Consider the following 17,134-nt stretch of genomic DNA (forward strand, 5'->3'; position numbering starts at 1 on the left):
CAAGAGACCATGGAGAGTGGCATGTTTTTACTGAGGCCCTATGTTCCATGAGGAACTCAAAGGAATGATGATGGTGATGATTAGCATTTGTATTTTACTCAAACAATTTTCATTAGATAAAATGACTTTAAAGTTGTTTAGATAGTTATTTAATATAGTTATTTAATATAGAAAAATACCAAAATAAATATTTTCATAGCAAAACATTGAAATTTAACATCAATTATTCAATTTAAAAAAATAATTTAAATTGCAGTAATGACAACAACAATTAAAATCACTTATGGCGTTTTGCCAACTTGTGTAGTATTTTGTGGAGCACTAAACAATAAATAGAGAACACTGAGAAAGAAACAAGAAGTTATCACAAAACAAAGTTATCACATAAACAAAGAGAAGAACAAATCAGGTGCAACAATACTTTTTTTAACAAATTGGGACACCTAATGAAAACAAACAGGACAGTGACAACTAAGAACATCTTATAAATAACCTGCGTTTCAGAACCCGGTGACCAGCTGTTTATTGATATACTTGATCTGCTTATTCTGACCTGGTTTAAAAATAAGTACATAATGTTATTCAATCTGCAACAGTGTGCAATACCTTTACTTAAATGTTTAAATGTATCTTTTATAATGTAGTTCTTGTTTCAATTATACAGATATTGTTGGTTGTAAGTGAGGTAACTTTATTTGAAATATTTCATTTAGCAATATAAACATTGAACTGGAAATTAAGTTTTTTTCAAAGTGTTAGAAGCATTTTAGGCCTTTTTTAATCAACAAAATTAAACACAATTTAGAAACTACTAATCATCAATTTAATTCTGTTAAGCAAAAACTAGTCTAGAATAGACAATGGCAATGGATAGGCCAAACTCCTCGCAAACCTGCATCCAACATTTTATGACAAGCTCTCACCTGCAACCCTCAAGGAAAGAGGAAGAGGGGATGACCCAGAAATAACAAGATTTGGATGCAGATGCCAAATAGGCCAGATGTGGGGACAGTTGGAGAGACTTGTCCAGAAATGAGACACCTGGAGGAAAATAGCTGGTGGCATATGCCCCTGACATGACCACAGGCAGAGATGAGAGTCTAGCAGCTTTTAGTGTAAATCTGAGAAATTCACTAAAAAAGAGTTAAAGCATCTTGAGCAGATCATCTCTAAATGCTTATCATTCTTTGCTATTATAATTTTGATATCCATTAATGTCAAAAAATAAAACCAGGAATGCTATTTTTAATCTTCATTTGGAAAGAATTAAAGCGTTTATTTTATTAATGTGGACAGGATTCAAAATTAGAGAGTCAACTATAACCCTAACAGACACGAGTCATAATTTGCCAAAACTAAAGAATTATTGAGGCAAGGCAATGGTAAAAAGTTGTAAAAACTGCTTTGACTGGAAGCAAACATAAGCAAATGAAAGTCTCTTTCTGAAAGACAAATGGTTATTTTTAATCATTACTTACAGAACAGTTGCTGCAGTGGTAATACTGCTCCACATTCTTGTAACTGGGTTTTTCGTGAGACGTTCCAGAGGACAGAGTGACCTCACTGACGTTATCATAATCTACTACAGATTTCCTCCAGTCACCAAAATGAGGTCCGAATTTGTATTCATCCTCATTGTCACTTCCAGACTGCAGCACAAGTAGAATTGGCAATTCTGAGTCTTGCTGAGAAAAAAAAAGCTAGGTTATTCTCAGACAGAAACACAAGTAGAATTAGCAATTCTGAGTCTTGCTGAGAAAAAAAAAGCTAGGTTATTCTCAGACAGAAGCACAAGTAGAATTGGCAATTCTGAGTCTTGCTGAGAAAAAAACAACCTAGGTTATTCTCAGACAGAAGCACAAGTAGAATTGGCAATTCTGAGTCTTGCTGAGAAAAAAACAACCTAGGTTATTCTCAGACAGAAGCACAAGTAGAATTGGCAATTCTGAGTCTTGCTGAGAAAACAAAGGCTATTTGGTTTATTCCAGGAATAAAGTCTTTGTTTCCTAGAAATAAAGTGCATAACTTTTGTGGTCTCATAGAAAAAATAAAACATAGAAAAGAATTAAAATGTAACTATCGAGTTTTAAAGCATTAACATAAAGTTTTTTCAATTTAAAACTAAGATCTCTGTTTCAGTACAGGAGACTTCACTAATTCATTTCTTTTGTGCATTAAAATATTGTTTTTATTAATTATGGAGTTTTAGAAAATGCTCAAACCAAATGACTGTTGGCAAAAAACTAAACAACTGACATTATACACTTCCTCATATCATCAGAAAGAAATTATTAATGGAAAGGTACTTTACTTTTACACTGATTACCATGGAAAATGTCGCCTCCCCCCCAAAAAAAATATTTTCTTTTTATAAATAGTATTTTTATTTCTGTTTCTGGGTCGCAGAGAAGAAAGGAAACTAGTGAAAAGGTTACCTGTTGTGTCCCAATGGTCTACCAGACAACAGGACTGATGTTTGGGTTAAAAATTAAACTAAATGCATTTGTAATTTTAAACTTAAGATAGATATATTGAATAAGACACTGAGACTATTTGTGTCTTTAGTTCAAACTATACACTGATGTATTATATATAATGTATTATACTTTAATCATAGCTAAGGGAGCTAACAAGTTAATAATAAAAGAATGCTATCAGTGGAAATAACAAAATGATTGAGAAACCTATCAGTGAAGATACATTTAGTCTTATATTATTACTTAACCAATGGCTGCCTGGGTTTAAGATTGAAGGCATGATGGTTCTGAGTTCATAACCCTGAACGCTGCTATCCCTGATGCTAGGACTTTAATAATAATCTATTCGGAAAGAATGCCAGAATGTAATAAAACAGCTCAAAAACACATGGTTTGAACTTACTGCAATATCAAAGCTTGTTTGTCCTCTGGGAATATATAAGGGTCCATGAAAAACTTCATTCACCCCACGTTCCAAAACTTTTCCTATAAGAAATATGTGAAGATTTGATGAAAATGGGAAAATATAATCCTCGAAAGAAAAATAGCTTTAACAGAAACAGGTTTTCCAGAGAGTAAAATAATGCAAATAGCAGGAGGGCAAGGATTAAGAAAACACAGGAGAGTGAGCAATAAGAGGAAATAAGGATTGAACCTACATCTTCATACAAAGATCAACATCTTAAGTAGTTTACCTTGAATTACTACAACATCAGAATTGCAGACATAAGATGACAGAGTTGCACTAGTTCCAGACAGACTGACTATTTTTGACTCTGACAAGTCAGTCATTATTTGAGTTCGGTTGATGTTCTGTTTATGTTTTAAAAAAAATACAATCAATACTACAACAAAAAGCATCAAGAAACAATTTCACTGCATTCTGATTTAAATTTTGTTTTCTCTTTTTATTTTATTTTAGTTTGATTCAAATCTGTAAATAACTATGATTAGGTAAAAAAAAAAAAAACTTTACTTAAAAAAAAAGTATATCTTTTATTATTCAAACTAAATTAGACACAAAAAATTATTGAAAAAAACTTACTCCTTAAAATATATATTGACATATGCACAAAATTTTTTGCAGACAGCAACGGTTACTTACAAACCAATCATGCTCATTCATTAGGACTCTGCATGCTAACTTTATGGCTACCACTTTCCAAATCCTTGTTTCAAGTGAACTCAGCTGGTCTTTTTTATATCCTGGTATCTCTCTGATGTATTTCCACAAATGATCAAACCTAATATACCAGGCCTAAAAAAAAATCAATTTGAAGGACAATAAAAAATTTGGTGAAAGAATTCAAAAGATTGGACACATTCAGTTATGGTTTGTGACTTATTCACATGATTTAGCCCTTTAACATTTAACTAAGATGGGGTGGACATTTTGTCTTAGAGAGACCAATGAAAGGTGTACTCAAGGTGTCAACACAAAATATAGAAGTATGGTATCAAAAGCTCCTCAACTAATGTGGAATCAACACCCATAACTGAAAACACAAGCCCATGGTTGATCCTCATGACATGGGGCTGTCAGTATTGGTGTTTCAGGCTAAAAGGTAAAGAGTACAAGACAGCAAAGAAAAAAAAAACTAAGCCAAAAAAGGAGAGCAAATGCAGAATATGCAAGAATGGGCCCAACCCTACCCATGCTAAGTTTGTGATCCATTTTTCAAAGTGAGTTAACTTTACAGCCATCTTTCATTTGTAGGAGGAGATTATATACATGATCTTAGTCAGTCTTTGAAATCAAATGTATAAATAATTCTTAACTCCACTGTTTTAAAGTATTCCGTTCAGGACAATCATATAATAAATTATTACATAATGTGAAATTCTTGGTAATGTGGGAAGTGTGGTTGAGAGGCTAAGTACGCTTGAGCTTGGCTACCTATGAAGGGGGCTCAAGGTTCGACACCCGACTCGACTAGAGTTGTGTTTACTGAGCGCCTAAAGACAGCACAGAAAAACCTCCCAGATACCCCCTACCCCCACTGGTCCACAAATGAGATTGGACCATAGTTCTCCAAGCATGCTTGCTATAAGCATGAAAAAAGCGCTATATAAAAGCTATATTTATTATATATTATTATTGGTTGCGCTATGTAAAAGCTATAACTTAATGTTAGAGAGCATGCTCCACCGTTAATATAGTCACAAGCCTTTATACAAGAAAGGATAGTTTCCCTTAGCAGAATAAAAGAGCAGAGTAAATGCTCCTGTAGCCTAAGACTAGTGTCTACATGATTGCTAGAATCTGCACATGGTTTTTATTTGCAAAATTCTGTTCTGTCCCACACTTTCAGTTTAAAACAGCTGTTCTCTGTAATCCTCCAGGCATACCACTTTTATTGAATCACATATGAAGATTATAAATATGTTTTGCTTATTCCTATGTAGAATGTAGATGCTTAGTTCATACATGTAATCATCAACTCAAATTTATCAGGTTTAAAATAGTATCAAATAAGTTTATATTCCTTATACCTGTAATTGTAGCAATTTACTTAAAAGGTTAGTCTGGAATTATGATTACCAAAACATCAGTTTCACATATGATAGTCTTGTGTCCTGCCCTCCTGGTCAAGAACTGGAACTCTCCAATTACATTGCCACTCATCAAGTAATCACAGATCACTTCATTGACTACCTTCTTGTGCTGTGACAACAATCTCACTACCTAAAGGAGAGAAAGAAACACAGTTATTCTAGGTTTGATATGCTGTCAAAAGTTTGACATGTTTTGGATGGTCCTTCAGAGTTGAAGATAATTTACTTCCTAGTGATTTTGATTTTTGATTTGAGGCACATCGGCACAATTTAGGCCATGTCGTGCCTGCAGTCCCCTAAGGATCCCTCTCTCTCTAAACAACAAGGGCCAGATTCTATACAGTCATATCATTAAAATCAAGGTCTATTCACACTTAAAATAGTAAAGGTAGTAAAAATTTAAATATTTGGTAAAAATCTAATGTAAATAGTGCATGTTCACAAATTCATAAATCAGATCTTCGTAGATAGCCCCACTTCCCGGATAAAGCCCAGTACCTTCCCAGGGTCGACATTATCAAATAGTGTATTTAAATTAGTGACTCTAAAATATTTCGCCCTGACATCCTGGTATCTGGGGCAATCAACGAGGATATGTTCCACGGTGAGGCGAGAGTCACAGTACTCACAAAGTGGGGGCTCCTCTCTCTTCAGTACAAAAGAGTGCGTGATGTAGGTGTGGCCAATCCTAAGTCTGGACATGGTCGTGCTACCACGCCTTGTCAGACCCTTAGATGTGGGCCGCCACAATCTGCCTGAGTTTACTGTGAGTCTCAGCCTCCCATCGGTTCTGCCACTCTCGATAGGTGGCAGAGGCAATACTTTGTCTCAGGTCCGAGTAGGGAATTTGGGTTCCTGACACCGCATGATTTAGGGCTCTCTTTTGCTTCTCTGTCTGCTGCTTCGTTTCCCTCAATGCCAACATGGGAGGGGACCCAGATGAAGGTGACATCCCTACGGTCGGCTGTTATTTGGTCCAACAGCTTCAGGCTCTTATGTACCAATGGGATGTCAGTCTTCATCCGCCCCAAAGCTTGCAATGCAGATTTGGAGTCGGAGCAGATTATAAATTTCCTCCTTTCTGATGCTTTTACGGCCATAAGTGCAAGCGATATTGCATGCAATTCGGCCGTAAAGATGGAGCAGCCATCGGGGAGTCTACGGGAGATTGTTTTGTTCCGAAAGGAGCAGGCACACGCGACCTTTCCCTCCATTTTGGATCCGTCTGTGTAGATGTCCGTAGCTCTCCTGCAGTTCCCTAAAGTGGACTTGTAGTATGCTTGGGTCTGTATTTTCTTTTTTGAAATTAAGGAGGGATAAATTTAATTTGGGTTTATTCATTAGCCAAGAAGGGTTCTGAGGGGTTTCTATATTAGAGATTTGGTCAATGGGTGGGGTTAAATTTTGGATGGGTTCTCTCATTCGAAGGCCCAACGGCTGTATGACGTTAGGCCTTCGATGGTATAATTCTACCTCTGTGGGGTTAAATATGGAGTCAAAAGCAGGGTTCGTGGGGTTGGATTTTAGCTTGACTATATACTGCATTGCAAGCTTTTCATTCTTATATCCATGGGGAGTTCTCCAGCCTCCACATGGAGACTTGGGATAGGTGATGTACGAAACGTGCCGAGACAGAGACGCAGGGCAGCATTTTGTATTGGTTCCAGTATTTTTAGGTACGACTTCCTTGCTGCTCCATATATTATGGATCCGTAGTCTAGCTTGGATCGAATTAGACTCCGATAGAGCAGCAGCAAGGTATCTCTGTCAGCTCCCCAGTCCGTATGGCTGAGTACTCTTAGTATGTTTAATGACTTTTGGCATTTCTTCTTAAGTTCCTTAATGTGGGGGAGAAAATTAAATTTGGAATCTAAGGTGAGGCCTAAAAATTTTGTAGTTTTCACGACAGGGATCTTCTTTTTGTGTATAAATAGTTCAGGGTCTGGGTGGAGTCCCCTTAGATTACAAAAATGCATACTAACTGTTTTGGAGTCTGAGAATTTGAAACCATTATAGTTTGCCCAACCCTGAATTTTGTTTAAACATAACTGTAATTTTCTTTCTAAGGTGTTCATGTTTTTTCCATAAGTAAGAATGACAAAGTCATCAACATACAAAGAGCACTCTATGCCAGAGGACAGCACATTTATGATGCTATTTATTTTAATGTTGAACAAGGTGACTGACAGAATGCTGCCGTGGGGTACACCCATTTCCTGGTCATGAGTGTCAGAAGTGGAGTTGCCCACTCGAACCTGAAATTTTCGATCTTTCAGGAATTCCTCCACAAAACGGGGGAGGTGTCCCTTAAGCCCCATAAGCGCCAGGTCACGTAGAATGCCATGTTTCCAGGTTGTGTCATAGGCCTTTTCTATATCGAAGAATACAGCTACTAGATGTTCTCTTCTGAGTAATGCATTTCTAATATAAGCTTCCAGCCTTACCAGGTGGTCAGTTGTTGTCCGCCCCTGCCGGAATCCGCACTGGTAGTTTGAGATCACTTTATTCCTTTCCAGGTACCAGACCAGCCTGCTGTTAATCATTCTTTCCATGGTTTTGCAGATGAAGCTTGTTAGTGCTATTGGTCGATAGTTAGCTGGGTCAGAGCCGTCTCTTCCCGGTTTAGGTATCGGTATAACTGTGGCTTTCCTCCAGCTGTTTGGGAAAGCGCCTGTTTGCCACACACAGTTATAGACCCCTAGCAGGACTGCCAATGAGGGTTCGGGAAGGTGCTTGAGGAACTGGTAATGGATTTCGTCTTCTCCAGGCGCTGTGTCATGTGACTTGTCCAGCGATTCCCTCAGTTCCTCAAGCGAGAACGGTTTGTTGTAGTCTTCATTGTTCTCTGACCTGAAGTCAATGGGGTGTCTTTCCTCCCTGGTTTTGACTTTTTGGAACTCTGGCGTGTAGTGTGCAGTGGATGATTTTTCTGCTATTGAGGATGCAAGGCAGTCAGCTATTTCTCTGGGGGACGTGACAGTTCGTCCTTGGTTTTTCAAATGCCCTATTGCATTTGATTCTTTCACTTTGATTCGCCTTACTGCCTTCCAAACCGCTCTAGCAGAAGTTTTGGCATCCAGACTGCCGACAAAACTTCTCCAGGAATTCCTTTTGGCTGACCGTATGGTTTGTCTAGCCTTTGCTCTAGCTATCCTGAATAGCTTTAGGTTTTCCTGGGAAGGATTCTTTATAAATGCAGCCAGTCATTTTTTCCTATCACCAATAGCACTTTTGCAAGCTGTATCAAACCATGGTTTGCTAGGCCATTTTGGATTTGCAGAGGTTAGGGGTACAACTTTCCTGGCTATACTTAGTAGCTTGCTAGCAAAGGTATCAGCTGGGTTCTGTTCATGGAGGATGTTTTCTGTGATATCCTCGGAGCATCTTTTTTGGAATTGTTCCCAATCGGCCTTATTCAGTTTCCACCGCTGAGGTCGTCCCAATGCAGGGAGATTGTTAGTAATGATGATTGGGAAGTGATCACTTCCCCGTAGATCATTGCTAACTGACCATTTAAAATCGTCCAGAAGTCCGGGGACGCATACGGTGAGGTCAATGCATGTGAGTGATCCAGTTCCTGGGTGCAAGTAGGTCGGTGATGCATCATTAAGTATGCATAAATCATGTTGGAGGAAGATATCCTCCAGCATACGACCTCTTGTGTCGGTATTGTTGGATCCCCACATGGTGTTATGGGCATTGAAATCCCCAAGGATTAAATAAGGCCGGGGGAGTTGTTTCAATAGTTCCTCCATGTCTGTTCGGTTTAATGGAGTGCCTGGTGGTAGATACAGGCTGCAGCAAGTGATAACCTTGTGAAGGGTTATCCTAGCTGCTACGGCCTGTAGTGTGGTCTGTAGTTCTACCCTCTCATGGGGGATGCTATCCTTCACAAGGATACAGACTCCACCTGATGCTCTCTCTGCATCCTCAACATTCTTGCTATAAGCACAGTAGCTTCGGAAGCTGATGCAATCTTTCAGAAATGTTTCCTGTAAGCAGACAGCTACAGGAGTCTCAGAGTCCATCAGTAGCTGCATTTCCTCGTAATTGGCCTTGAGGCCTCTACAATTCCACTGTACAATTCTGGAATCCATGGCTTATTCTAGATGACCTACTTGGAGCTATTTGGCCTTGGTAGGCCCCCGGAGGGGTTTCCCTTTATTCCAGTGACCTTGGTATTTTTATTCTTGGGTTTGGATGGAGAGGAGGACAACCCCCTTTTGGGGGAAGTCTTTCTCTCTGGAGAGGGGAGATCCCTCTGGTTAGAGCGGAGGTCATTTCCTCCTCTCTCGCCTCGGGCATCCTCTCCGCTTTGATTTCTCTCCTTAGGGAGTTGGTCAACCTCTAATTCGGTAGAGGTTGGGGTGTCTGGCTGGGTTCTCTGAGGAGAACCTGAGTCAGACATGATGTCTCCGGGTTCTCCAGGAGTATTGGTTTTGACATGCTGCTCAGTCTCCATGCTCTCATCAGCGAGCACAGAGAACCTGTTCTTTAGCATGACAACAGGGCTTTCTTGTTTCTTCAGAGGTGTGTTCTTTGGCGGTGTTTTCTTCTGAGTTGGAGGAGGAGGAGGGGGTGGTGGGGTCAATGTGTCCGTCTGTGTGGCTATGGATCTTCCTATCTTAGCAACAGCCTGGGCGTAGGTCTTTGTCAAGCCGAATTGGCCCTTGGGTAGGGCCAGTACAGCCGATTTCGCCTGGCTGAAGGTGCATCCATTTCTTGCCTTGTACTCCTGCACGGCAACCTCCTGTTTCCACACAGGGCAGTCCTTGGAGTAGGCTGAGTGGCCAGCTTGACAGTTTGGGCACTTGAACTGGGCTGTGCAGCCCTTGTCCTCATGACCCTCTCCAGCACATCTGGCACACACAGTGTTTCTCTTGCAGACTGCTGCGCCATCTCCATAACCCTGGCACTTGAAGCACCTCATGGGGTTAGGTATGTAGGGCCTCACTGGAACTCGTAGGTATCCTGCCTTCACATACTCTGGCGGTGTCCTAGTTCCGAATGTGAGGATAATAGTGGCGGTTTTGACCTCCTCACCCTCCCTGCGCCTGGTAATGCGCCGGGCATGGGTGACTCCTTCAATGCCCTCCACTATTTCCTTCTCGGAACATTCCAGTAGGTCCCTAGAGCTGATTACACCTCTGCTGGTGTTCAGACTCTTGTGTGGCATGACTTCCACTTGGAGATCACAGAGTCTTCGGCATCTTAAAAGCCCATCAGAGTGTGTCTTGCTGTCTACTTCTACAAGGAGTTCCATTGATTTCTGTAGCTTAGACACACTCTTGGGCTCTCCCACTACTGACTTGAGTCCCTTATAGATAATAAAAGGGCTCAACTTTGTCAGGCTTTTCCCCTCCTCTGTGCACCTAACCACCAGAAATGATGGCCAGGTGGCACAGCTTTTTGGGACCTCCTCTTTTTTATCATCAATTCGACGTTTCTTGCCCAGACATAGGTCTGGGGCAAGTAGTTTTGTGTGTGTTTTTTTGTCCATATATATTTTTGTTAATTCAGCACCTGTGCTCCCCACCCGCCATCGAGTCCAACAAGGGGACGGGCCATTCGGATGTCCAGAATGAGCCCGCCAGGGCTACACAGGTGCTATACTCAGTCAGCTGCTACATCGGACATGTGTCCGATACAGCAGCTCCCTGATTGACCCTCCAGCCACCGCCCTCTAGCATAGGTCGACGACCTATGCTGGTAGCTCGGCATGACCAGCCGGTTGACCCAGAGCGGGTCTCAGGTCTAGGGGAACTTGGAGCCAAAGTATTGTGTTGTTGTGGTTTATCCTCAGATAGCCACCACTCAAACACCAGGATCTCTTTATCCCCCCTTACCCGTCGCAGTCCACGGCAAACGGACTGGTCTAGGACGTAGTTAGAATTTAAAGTTAAGGAGACAGTGTGATGATCAATGAAGGCAGACTTAGGAAAAGAGGAGGCAGACACAATGATAGAAAAGAAGTAGGGCACTTTTGAGCTCCAAAAGTGCTAAGGAAAGAGGAGCGCAGTTTAACATCATGTCTCGGGACGGATTTACTTCCTAGTCCAAACCTCCTACAGGATGGCAGTGGGCAAGGTATGAACCCTGGATGTATGAGAAGTCTGAACAACAGTCCAGCACACATACTGCATGACCAGGCAGCCATAATGACCAGGCCCAGAACTATTCTAATATAGGTAATGATGTCTAATATTCTTATCACACATAATCTTTTTAGATAAATCCCATAAATTAAGAATTTTAAGACAACTTACAGAGAAAATAAATATTATTGCTCCTTTTGCAGGAATTCTGACTTATGGTATTTTGCATTGGAAATAATTTATTAACAATATTTAATTTAAAAAAAAAAGTTTTTAGATTTTGAAAACAAAAGTATATATTTTGTTTTAAAACTATTTAATTAATGATTCAAGTTTTCTTTATTTTTCTTAAGTTACTGTCTTTTGGAACAAGCCAAACTATTTAACACAATCGTCATCCTAACAGCGACTTATGCTTGCAAGGCATGGAAGTCATCTGCAAAATTCGAGAGAAGGCTAAATGTAGCTTAGCAAAAGTGGATAAGCTAGATTTTTAGAATCACAAAGAAAAGGTCACGGATAAAAAAAATCCTATGCTGAATAACCACTTAATGAGGTTGCGACTCAGCATTACAGGACATGTTCTCTGACATTGTGTGTCCCAAGGGTAGCAATAACATAGCAGTGGATATGAGGGAAATGGAAACAGGGTTGTTTTCCAATAACTTGGTGCCAGACCTTCATGAAGGATCTCTGGGCTGTGTACACCAGTTGGGAGGAGACTGCAGACATTGATGGAAACCACTTTCTACGATGAGTGCTTCATGAAGGATCTCTGGGCTGTGTACACCAGTTGGGAGGAGACTGCAGACATTGATGGAAACCACTTTCTACGATGAGTGCTTCATGAAGGATCTCTGGGCTGTGTACACCAGTTGGGAGGAGACTGCAGACATTGATGGAAACCACTTTCTACGATGAGTGCTTCATGAAGGATCTTTGGGCTGTGTACACCAGTTGGGAGGAGACTGCAGACATTGATGGAAACCACTTTCTACGATGAGTGCTTCATGAAGGATCTCTGGGCTGTGTACACCAGTTGGGAGGAGACTGCAGACATTGATGGAAACCACTTTCTACGATGAGTGCTTGCCACCCAAAGCATGAAACAATGCAGGAGGATCTCAAGTCTAAATACAAAGTTTTTACTAGAACAAAAAAAAATTTCTAAATAGTTATATCTATGAAGCTAGCCGTGTATCAATGGAATAAAACAAACATATATACCCTTAGATCTTGATTGACTTACTCCTTTAAGAGGAAAAGCTAATGAAATGTCAAGTTTTATCAAGTGAAAAAAAAAAGTCAATCTGGTCTCCCCAGTTCTAACTTAAATTTTAGCTGATTAGTTAGCTCTTGTGTACGGTGGTTTATTGTTAAAGCAGATGTCTGAACAAAAAAAAAAGGCTCTTGAATATGGAGACAGAAGAATTCCTCACCAGCAGCCCCAGAAACACAAGGAACTTCAGATACCTTGGGCTAGTAATTCTCAAAGGTAACTTAATTTGATATGAACTAGCAGTTGAGAATGTACTTACCACAGCTAGACCATCAAGAATGATGTAGATACCAGTGGTGGAATGTAGCTGAGTAACTATGATGTCTGAAGGTTTGAAATGCATCAGTCTCCCTTTTTCCTGTCCAGGTATGAACAACAAAACCCTCAGCAGAAATGGTTGGCATTTTAAAATACAGTACACAGATATAAACAAGGGAAAGAATGCCAAATGTTCAAGAAGTTGGATATATTGATTTGGCTAAAAACTATTTTTACAAAGCTTATATTTGTCTGTTTGCCTGCTACATGTTTTTTTTCCCACTTCACATTCTTGGAAGAAGTTTAAACTTTGCAAAATTATTCATTGTATCTGACAAAAAATGAATGAATAAAAAAAGTAAGCATTTACTTAATTAACTATTTTTATTCCCGTTTTATCACATTTTTTTTCTCCTACTTCCCATTCTCAGATCAAGTTCCAATGTATTATTTACAATCAAGGACAATACATGAATCATTCAAAAAATTAACCACATAGTTAATCAATTAGTAGCAAGTAATTAATTTTGTTGTCTGTATATTGCAGAAAGGTTAGGGTTTTATGTATATAGCAGAAAGGGAGCTAAATCCTGCTATCTTGAAATAAATGGCAGTGATTAGTGACTATTTCCCTTAGATAAGTATTGCTTCTTTCTTTTGCTTGTTAATTTCATCTTTATTTAATTTGCTTTCATCATGCTCCACTGGCATAGGGCTCTTGGAGTTGTTATGCCATTATTTGTTTTTTTTTTGTTTTACATGTTTCAAAGGTTCCTTCAGAATTGAAAATGATTACATCCTAGCCCAAACCTCTAACAGGACCTCCGGGGATGGCATTGCGAAGGGTTTGAACCTGGGACCATCAAGAAAGAACATACCACACAACGATACTGCCATTTTGCATGATATAGATTCTTCATCTGCATATTCTGCTGAATCTTGTTTTACTTCCAAATGAAAATAAAAGATTGATAGCTGCCTGTATGTTATACATAATGAAATTGATGGGAGGCCATTGGGTATAATAAAACACAATATCAATTTAAGGACTATTAGGTTACCATGATGATTTCAAAGAGTTCACTGTTATCCTTGATCCAAGGAACATTAAAAATGATCTGATCTTTAGTAGGTGGAGAAACTAAATGAAGTCTAGCATTGACAAGCATCAGTAGGGTTAAAATGTTCTGTAATGAAATGAGTGTCATATGGTTCATACAACTTTTGTGAAAATGAATTCCAGACATTTTCCAGACATTAATCTATGTTTCCCAGACTCATTAACAGTAAAATGCATGGCTACCTGAGCTTGTGGTATGTGCTCTGGACTGTCATATTCATGGTCTTAGGTTCAAATTCAAGCGTCCATATTTAGTGTCTAGAACTTTAAATCTAAACATTTCTAATTCGATAATCATTAGATTAGTTTTGGATTTAGATCTAGAAAGTAGTCTAATAACTAATTTCCAGACACTGAATTGTAAATCTAGATCTAAAACTAGTTAAAATAGATTTTCTAGATCCAGAATCCAATCTGCACGTAGGCCTAACCGTTTTTTTTTTTTTTGGAATTTGCTCTAAGCATCAGATTTTGTTTCAACTTTTAAAAAGTTTCCTTGACCTTGAGTCTAGATCTAGATGCTAGACCTAGCGTTATAATAACTACATCGATTTTAATGACTTAGACATATAATCTAGCCTAGGCTCTAACCTACTATAAGCTAGTGAATGTCGTGGATTCATGTTTCTTTTTTTTTTTTTTTTGGTATAGAATACTAGATCTAGAACTATCTATATGTAGACCTAGCGAAAGTCTGTATTAAAATTAATTAAAGCTTCCTTAGCCGCGGATTGGTTCTGGACCTGGATTAGATCTAGACTCTATATCTATATAGAAAGTTTGATTGATCATGGCCATGGGTGTGCTCTGCAATCGACTGAATGACCCGTTGTTTTATTTTCAAAAAATGAAATTATTCTACCACACTCCAATAAAAAAAATCTGTTGAAGGTATTAGCACTGGTCACAGCACTAAGAACTTTTTGGTGATAAGCTGGCAACTGAAAAACAACTGGTCCAGCTGTGCCCTAGATTTAAATAATAATGTGTTCCAAGAATATGAAAGTAGCAATTATCAAAACTTAATGACTATCTTATAAATTTCAGATATTCCTTCTTAAGAGAAGATAATTACAAGATTAATAGGCAGATGATCTTTGTGGCACCCACAACACTATCAGAAAAGGAGAAGCAAAATGACAAGAGTCAAGAAGAGTAAAAATAGATTAAATAAGATTATAAGGCAACAGCATCAACAGATGGGTTATGTCAACAGACAACTAGTTGGTTATGATAGCAACAAATGAGGGTTGGACTTTCAGACCCAAGTGGAGGTGTAGTCAGTGTTATGGACAAATTCTATATTTATGTATACAATACTTATATATCCAACTTCTATCTAACTGTCAGACCTTTTCTAAAGAGCTAGCATCCTGATGGCCAATAGCCCTCTCTTTCTGTAAATGTTGCAGTGTCTTGAGCATTTGCCTTAAAACAACCCGCATGGCTTGCCTTGTCTTACTGCTGGCTGCTACTACAGGATGTCTCATCTGCAGGTAGCCTAGATATGAACAATGAATTAGCAGTAGATCTGCTATGTGTTTGATGTGTTAAACATGTTTCATTACATCTATCTACACATGAAGCTTTGACTATCTCCATATTTTCAAAGTTTAGAATAACTTAGTAGTTTGCTCAACTGTCCTTGGCTTACACAAAGTATAGCTGGTTGTTCAATAAAAGCAGTTTGATACAGTGAGTAAGAATTTAATGTTTATTGTTACAGTTCTTAATAAAATAAATAAAATATACACTCCAACACCAACACAACACCAATCCTACACAAATATATCACAATAGTTAATATAAAGTTGATTCGCAGACCATTATGATTCACAGACCATTATGATTCACAGATCGTTATTTACAAGTCTCCATGTATTCAATCACTGAGTTGAATTGTTCAGTAAGTGACTAAATATTTGTTAAACTGCTTTAAGAACAATTTATCAGCTAAGAAATTTTATATGCAAACCTTGGATCACATGAAGCTTTAGGCAAGCAAGAGAAATGATAGTGGTTCTGTGCTAACAGCTAAGAATGCAGGCCTTTACACTATATTGACCAGGAGTACCAAAATAAAAATAAAATTATATACATAAAAAGACCTTTTTAGTGCTGCCTAAAGCCTCCATTTTAATAACTCTAAGTATATAAAATTATTGAAAATAGCTAAGAAAAAATAAAGGATACTTTAAATTAAATTTTAGTTTTATAACTTTCTGAAATCCCTTCAGAAATAGAGATTATTAAGTTCTAGCCCAATCTTCCTGGAGGACAGCAGGGGATGGTAGCCACAGGGATTAAACTAGGACACAATCATGACAGTCCAAAGAGCATACCACATGACCAGACAGCCACTTACCCATCATTCTAATAGCTTCCAGCTTGTGTTCTGTGCAGGTTTTCAGGAGTTTCTTCAGAGCCACTTCAGACATATCCATATCTACATTGACCAGGCTTCTAATAACATCCTGGCGCCCTCGGATGTAGCTTCGTCCAACATCATATCCATCAGACAAGTGACGACGGATGTGTTCCTCACAGACTTCTAGCAGCAGCTTAATTAAAGCCTGGAGAATGAACCATTGTACTAAAGAATACTGGACCAAAGGGAAGTAACTGATAAACTATGATCTGATTACACTAGAGAAATAAAAAGTCAAGTTGAAACAAGCCGGATTTTAAACTCCAACTGTAATCTTCTATATAGTCAAATAAAAAAATATATAGTTTTATACTTCAAGCTATTTGTATTCATTAAAGCCTTGTTCACTATAACTGTATTCATTAAAGCCTTGTTCACTATAACTGTATTCATTAAAGCCTTGTTAACTATAACTGTATTCATTAAAGCATTGTTTACTATAACTGTATTCATTAAAGCCTTGTTCACTATAAATGTATTCCTTAAAGCCTTGTTCACTATAAATGTTTTCATTAAAGCCTTGGGGGACAGTGCCCGCCGACATCCTCTTGGTGTCCCCTGGTAACTGGAGTAAGTCCACCCTTTGCTCTCAGGGTGGTCCGAAAAGGGCTAATGTTGCGGGAGCCCCAACTTTCTTAGCAGGCTCTCACGCTCTCCTGGTGCAGAGTTCTGCTGGTGAGGTCTGGGCAATGCTAAGCTCTGGTTGACATAACCCCTGCACGCTCGTCTGGTGTAGGAATTTGTGTCTGTCGGGGCTTTAGCTAATGCTGAACTGACCAGCCAACGCTTTGGAGACTAGTAGAGAGTCAAGCCATCAAAATTTGCGAGCCCTAAACTGGTGGCTATAAAAAAAAAGGTCTCCTGCCTCACTCCACTTTCGTGGATTAAACCCTGCCCATACGAGCGAGTGGCTGAATTAAC

At 39.0% G+C, this 17,134-nt stretch overlaps 1 protein-coding gene across 9 annotated transcripts in view; it reads right to left on the reverse strand.

Moving 5' to 3' along the window:
• Positions 1-17,134, reverse strand: part of LOC106054382 (sodium/hydrogen exchanger 10-like) — a 45,676-nt gene that overhangs the window by 3,374 nt on the left and 25,168 nt on the right. For 6 of the 9 annotated variants that reach the window (XM_056043924.1, XM_056043925.1, XM_056043927.1 and 3 more), the window contains exons 18-27: positions 16,151-16,358; positions 15,138-15,286; positions 13,727-13,852; positions 12,667-12,765; positions 5,020-5,163; positions 3,583-3,735; positions 3,173-3,290; positions 2,881-2,963; positions 1,479-1,685; positions 498-553 (exon numbers count right to left, since the gene is read on the reverse strand). In XM_056043924.1, the coding sequence (XP_055899899.1) occupies positions 498-553; positions 1,479-1,685; positions 2,881-2,963; positions 3,173-3,290; positions 3,583-3,735; positions 5,020-5,163; positions 12,667-12,765; positions 13,727-13,852; positions 15,138-15,286; positions 16,151-16,358 (1,343 nt within the window). Of the gene's footprint in view, positions 1-493; positions 554-1,478; positions 1,686-1,820; positions 1,956-2,880; positions 2,964-3,172; positions 3,291-3,582; positions 3,736-5,019; positions 5,164-12,666; positions 12,766-13,726; positions 13,853-15,137; positions 15,287-16,150; positions 16,359-17,134 lie in introns of those variants that run through there. The other 3 variants (XM_056043931.1, XM_056043930.1, XM_056043932.1) reach the window with 2 other exon arrangements.

Source organism: Biomphalaria glabrata, chromosome 10 (genome assembly GCF_947242115.1).
Source record: "Biomphalaria glabrata chromosome 10, xgBioGlab47.1, whole genome shotgun sequence".
NCBI lineage: Eukaryota > Metazoa > Mollusca > Gastropoda > Planorbidae > Biomphalaria > Biomphalaria glabrata.